Genomic DNA, 6213 nt, shown 5'->3' with positions numbered 1-6213 from the left:
CTCTTTCCATAACAAAATCCGAATACACACTCGAGACAATGGCCATCATGTTTCGGCGCTTTCCACATCGGCCCTGGAAACAATTCTCAAAACAACGTTCAAAGTACAGTCGACAATTCGCAAAACAACGTTCAAAGTACAGTCGACAATTCGCAAAGCAACGTTCAAAATACAGTCGGCAATGCACAAAACAACGTTCAAAGTACAGTCGACAGTCTCGCGCCACGTCCATTCACCGTTTCGTTTTCGATAACATAACGAACGGGCGACTGTTGGTCGACGGCGCGCAAAAGAGTGGCCGTCGTTAAAATTCGTTCGACGGTGCGGCAAAGGAGCGCAATTATCCAGGCGAGATGGCCGCGCCGCTCTTTTTCGCAGCCGGCAAACTTCGAACGGTCAATTACGATTTTCATTAAATTTCATTCGCCTCGCGCGGCCGGAGGGCCGCGACTAAACGAGCGGGGATATCCGGACGCGGGTCCGCCGCGTTTTCTTTGAGAAACAAGCGAATTAAATTCAACGTTGTTCGTTTACGCTTCGGAGTCGCAAAAGAAATTTCGTCGCGCGGAAAGTTGTTGTCGGAGAGTTGAACGCGGCGTTATCTAGCGGAAGGGTTGAAGGGAGGAATAGGTGCCGGCTAATTAACTCGGTGTTCTCGCTTGCAGATCCGCCGATCGTGTCGCTGAACCTTGGATCGACGCTGAGCCCGGAGGACATCAAGGAGGGCGACGACGTTTACTTCGAGTGTCACATAAGGGCGAACCCGCCCTGGTCGAAGCTCACGTGGATACACGACGTGAGTACAAGTCGAAATCTCGGGGGTGTGTTCTATAATAATCGCGGGAACTGGCGCGTCGCGCTGGCGTTTCTTAACAAAGTTTCACGTCCGCGCGGCGCCCTCGAAGCGGAAGACCGTTTCATTCCGCGCGCGGCGCCCTATCGCGCGACCTTATTAAACCCGGAGCGTCGCTATACAAATTCGCGCAGTTACCAGCGCGTCGCCGAGGGTCTCTCCCCACCCCACCCCCATAACGCACGAGATTCGCGGAGAAGAATCCCAGCCGGATATAGGACAAAAACCGTGGACGCGCGCAACACCGCCCGCAACTCTATTATTTACAAGCGTGCCCGCGTTACGGGTAATCTGCGCCCTCCGACCCTTGTTCGACGGCAAATTGAACTGCGCGTTTGCTACCCTTGCGGCGCGACCGCCCTTACAGCGGAGGAGATACGATTTTTAATAACTTACTCCCTAGTGTCGCGGGCGCGGGCATCGAGATATTTTCGAGCTATGTCCGGAGGGAATTCTGTTTTATTGCTGGGAAGGGTTGAAATTGCAGGGATCGATGAAATTTTTTTGGCGTAATTGTTATGTTATCGGGGGGTGGATTTAAAAATTGTTAATTGGAGAAAAGTCAAATTCATGTTCATGGTGTCCACTTTGTCATAGAAAATATTGTCAAAATGTCGATTTCGAGAATCAAATGAAAAGTAAATCTAAATTAAGTCAAAATCAAATCAAATAAAAATGAAATTAAAAATTACATCAAAATCAAATCGAAACGAAATCTAAATTAAATCAAAATCAAATCAAATCTAAATGAAAATTAAATACAAACTAAATAAAAATCGAATAAAAATCAAATAAAAGTGAAATAAAAATCAAACTAAAAATCAAATAAAAATCAAATTAAAAATCAAAATCGAATCAAAATCGAATCAAATCCAAATCAAAATCAAATTATTCTTAAACATTCTATCAAATAAATATTCTTGTCTCCCAAACTCGACGGAGATCAAACCCTAAATAAACTATCTTCGTTCGGCCATTCCGCGTTGCAACAGCGAAATCAATGTTGGATCTGCATCCGGTAAACGTTGAAGAGAGGGGTCGGAGAGTTGACCGAGAAGCCGGAGGGGGGAGGGGCACCCGGCATTCCGCAGGGAGAACGTAGAGGCGGGCACGGAACGGCTGCTGCCGCGGAATGAAGTCGGATCATATTTTTAAGATGCAATTTCGACGGGAATCTCTTACGATGTAACAGCTGCCGCCCGGGCCACCGTTAACTCTCGCTCTTCCTCGGCGTTTCCCCGTGAGCTACGAGCCGTATCCGCCGAAAGATCTTTCCCGACCGAAACGTAAAGAACGGAGGGGGGGGGGGGCGGGGGGGGGAACGAATGAGTTTGGGGGGGGGGAGGGAGGGATCAAAAATCAGTATACAGAAAATTTCTGCCCGAAAGAGAGTGATTTGACTTCGAGAAGTCTTTCGATGTAAAAGTCGAATAAAACCGAATAGAATACGGATGAGATTGGATAAAACTTGTGTAAAATCGCGTAAAATGAAATTAAAGGTCGTGAAATGATATTAAATGGCGTAAAATGATATTAAATGGTATAAAATGGTATTAAATGGTATTAAATTAAATTAAATGGTATTAAATGGTGTTAAATGATATTAAATGGTGTAAAATGAAATTAAGTGGTGTAAAATGAAATTAAATGGCATTAAATGAAATTAAATTGTGTTAGATGATATTAAATGGCAGAAAGTACCATAAAATGCCATCGATTGAAATTAAATGGCATAAAGTACCATAAAATGCCACCAAATACTATATAAGACTCAATATAGAAATAATAATTAACTCATATAAAATATGAATTTATATCTAGTCAAACTACCTTCTCCAAATCAAAGCATAAAATGTCTTCGTCTCCAAAGAGTTAACAGAAGGAATTTTCGCGCAACGAGAGACGAATCTGCCGAGACTATACAGCGCCGCGATGAAAAGCGAGGATTTTCGCAGAGCGATTCCGCGAGGATGCAATCCACTCGGCCGGGGATCGCGGGGGACCCCGGTTCGGTGATCCAAAGGCGATACGGTTGTCGCGCAGCGACGAAGAAACTCGCGGCGCACGGTCGTTCGCCGCCGATTAGAAGGGCTCGCCTTAGGAATTACAAGAGACCCCGTTGGCACGTTCCTATCCGGCAATCAATCCCCGAGGTAGCAATCGGGGCCAGGATTTCGAACTATCGGTCTTAAAAAAACGCTTGAGGCTATTGCCGGCGGCAGTAACCTTTCGAATGGCGATCGTAAAAGACGAAGAAAGACCGGGCGAACGAGCTGGAACGGGCCGGATCGGGTGTAACGGGAGCTCTGCGGAAACGGCGCGTAGAAAGGAAGGCGGACGAGGGGGGGTGGTGCGGGGTTAGCGCGCGGGGGAGGCTACGCGGAGGAGAGCAGCGCGGAGGTGGAAGAAAAAAAGGATCGCGGAGAGATACCGTCTGTAATAGGGTGCAGTGATTAGACTCCGCCATTCACGTGGGGGACAATAGAGAGATTCTGTAGCTGCGCGGCGGACCGTCGAGCCAATCGGCGGAGCCCCCTCTACCGGAGCTCTTCCACCCGAAACCCGTTCGTCTCCGTTCGGCCGGAGTGGATCGACCGGCTAGACAACCGGAAGAACCCTATTAATGTCTGCCGGCGTCCACCTAGACGCCGGAACGAAAGATCAAATGCTCTCTCGCGGAGAGTGGCTGCTCCCGTAATCTTGACGTCGTTGCCGGCAAATGGACGGCCCCCCTTCGTACTCTCTATCCTCGTCGCAGCCTCTCTCCGAAAATTCCCGATCTCGTCGCGGGGTTGCGCGGACCGATGCCACGAGTCGACTCTGTCTCCTACGCTTTCCTCCTCGTCGCCGATTCGAGGCTCCCGCGGAGCGACTTGCTCGAGGTTAACTTTCTTTCGGAGCCGAGAAGCCGCGAGACTCTTCGACCTTTTCGGCGGGATTAATTCTTTGGGGTGTGGGTGACACGTGATGGGGTTTACAGGAAGCTGGAGACAGGTGTAAAAGGGTGTTCTGTTTTTTATGGGAATTAATTTTTTATTTATTCATATTTTTATTTTTACGTTGTTTTTAGTGGTAAGGAGTGGTATGATTTATTGTATTAATTAGGTAGATTCTTAACTATCTCCGCTTCCACGTAATATTTTAGAAACATATTTAAACAAATACATTTAGATATCAATTCCTTACTTCTGCCTACAGAATAATAAAATTCGAACTAATTCGTACAAATACCTAAAAATCTTTTATCCGTCTAAATATATTTAAATCAATTTTAATATTATAAAAATATTCTCTCCAACTTCATTCGATCTCTTCTTCGTCATCGTACTAAACTGTAGCTCAACTGAAGGTAGCCCAGGTCGCGCGTAACGCGTCGAAGAATTAAAATAATCCCGCGCCGTCTTAATCATTCAGCGACCGACGACGCCGTCGCAAAATTTGTCGGCGAACAGAGGAAACGAGGGGCGGGAGGGAAAGAGAAGGAGAGCGGAAAGGGAGGAGTCGAACGAAAGTTCGAGTTCCGCACGGTTGCGCCGTTATATGATTTTCAAATCGACGTTATTGCTTCTGTACACGGATCGGTCGACGGGACCAAGCGAGGGTAATGGGGTTCCGCGCAATGAATCGGCCGAGTGCATTTCCTGCTGCAGGCAGGAAGAGAGAGAGAAAGAGCCAAGAGAGTGAGAGAGAGAGAGAGAGAGCCGAGACTTCGACCTGACAAGTCTCCGAACTTAATGCAGAGTTCGAAGGAATCGAAAACGCGGAGTGGTTACGAAGCGAGGGTGGTGTAACAGGGGGTGGCTTGGGGGAGGGGGGAGTAGGAGGCTAGGAGAGCGACGTCGGATTCGGCAGGCGGTACATCAATCAATTTCAGTCGGTGCGGGGCTGCGATCTCGGGGCTGCCGTGCCGGAATTCCGCTTAAACTCGTCGCCTCCGTGGAAGTCGGGCTTCGTCGGCGTGGCGAAGGGGTTGGCGGGGAGAGGGCGAGGGCGAGACGCTGGAAACGTAACGTTTCGCTAGAATTCGATCTGGCGAGGACTCTCTCTCTCTCTCTTTCTCTCTCCCTCTCTCTCTCCACTGGCACAGAGATAAGGGAATTTTCGGTGGAATCGTGTAGCCTGGTCCACGGTCAACGGAATTCTTTCGAATCATTTGGACCCCGGAGTCTCGCTTTTACCTCGTGCAGAGCTTGTCTCTTCCGCTCGAAGGCGCTCCGGGACCGGATCGAACACGCCTCCTCCACCCCCGGAAGTCTCGCGACTTTAAGGACCGGGCTGCTAGAAAGACTCGTGAATTAATAAAAATTCCCTCGGAGCGATTTTTCAAGCCATTAGAAATATTAGGTAAATGGAATATTAGAAATATTAGTTCGGCGAGGAAGTTCGTTCGGTTTCCGGTGATGTTTGAAGTTTAGGTTATGGGGTGCGGCGAGTTACATGCTGCAGGCAAGAGTGTAGGATTATTTAACTTCATATTGTTCATATAGTAATTTCAGATTGTGGATGTCTTTAAGACGTCTCAAAAACGTCTGGTTCCCGACACCAATGAAATCCGACAAATATATCTGAAACGATGCAACCACGTAGCGAGCGCAATCTCGGAGTATAAATTTACCATCGGCGGATTCCGTTCCGTCGTCCGAACACAGTTGGCGCCGGTGATATCCGGTGACGAATAGACAGCGAACGGGTCAGAGGTAAGTCGGCGAACAACAGCCCCGCCGACCGCTCGTACCACGTCGCCGAGTATTAGGTGAGACAGAGCTCGGGGATTTGCGGCACGGCGCGAATAAAACCCGGGATAGATTCTTTATCATTGCGGTCACGTCACGGCCTAGAGTACGGATCGCGCTGCTCGATAACTTTTACGATCATAGATATCACGGTTTCCGTCTTTATTACAAATTTATCCGCTCCGACGCCGCGGCGCCGTGCTGCGGATCACGCGGGTCACCCTACGACGGACGAGGACGCCCTACGCCATTGGGGTGGCACCGTAAAAACACGCGTAACGCGTCGTTTAACGTTGCGGCGACTAGGCCGTTCAACAATAGATGGATTTCTATACCGGAAGGTACCTAAAACCGTTTCTGTTTGTACATATAGCGCGAAATCGTGATTTTAGCCTTACCTAAGGCAGAAACCACTAATTCGCCTTACCGACGAGTCCGCCAGCGGGCCCGGGACGAAGCAGCTCTCCCTCTCTCTTCCTCCCTCCTCGCTCCACCAAATCCACTACTTATTACCACGCAGCAACGTCTTCGCGAGGAGTCTTTCGGCGAAAAACGAATCGCGCGCGACACGCCGCCGCGGACAACAACGCGCGCCGCGGCGACTCTTCGCGACCCCCGGGATCCTTT

At 48.9% G+C, this 6213-nt stretch overlaps 1 protein-coding gene across 1 annotated transcript in view; it reads left to right on the top strand.

Moving 5' to 3' along the window:
• The window catches only part of LOC144468342 (kin of IRRE-like protein 1), a 123021-nt gene that overhangs the window by 88015 nt on the left and 28793 nt on the right, over window positions 1–6213 (top strand). The window contains exon 8 of the mRNA XM_078177753.1: window positions 666–796. Within this exon, the coding sequence (XP_078033879.1) occupies window positions 666–796 (131 nt within the window). The remainder of the gene's footprint in view (window positions 1–665; window positions 797–6213) is intronic.

The sequence above is a fragment of the Augochlora pura genome, chromosome 4 (genome assembly GCF_028453695.1).
Source record: "Augochlora pura isolate Apur16 chromosome 4, APUR_v2.2.1, whole genome shotgun sequence".
NCBI lineage: Eukaryota > Metazoa > Arthropoda > Insecta > Hymenoptera > Halictidae > Augochlora > Augochlora pura.
Note: the sequence above shows the minus strand (reverse complement) of the source record. Positions and strands in the feature narration are given on the sequence as shown.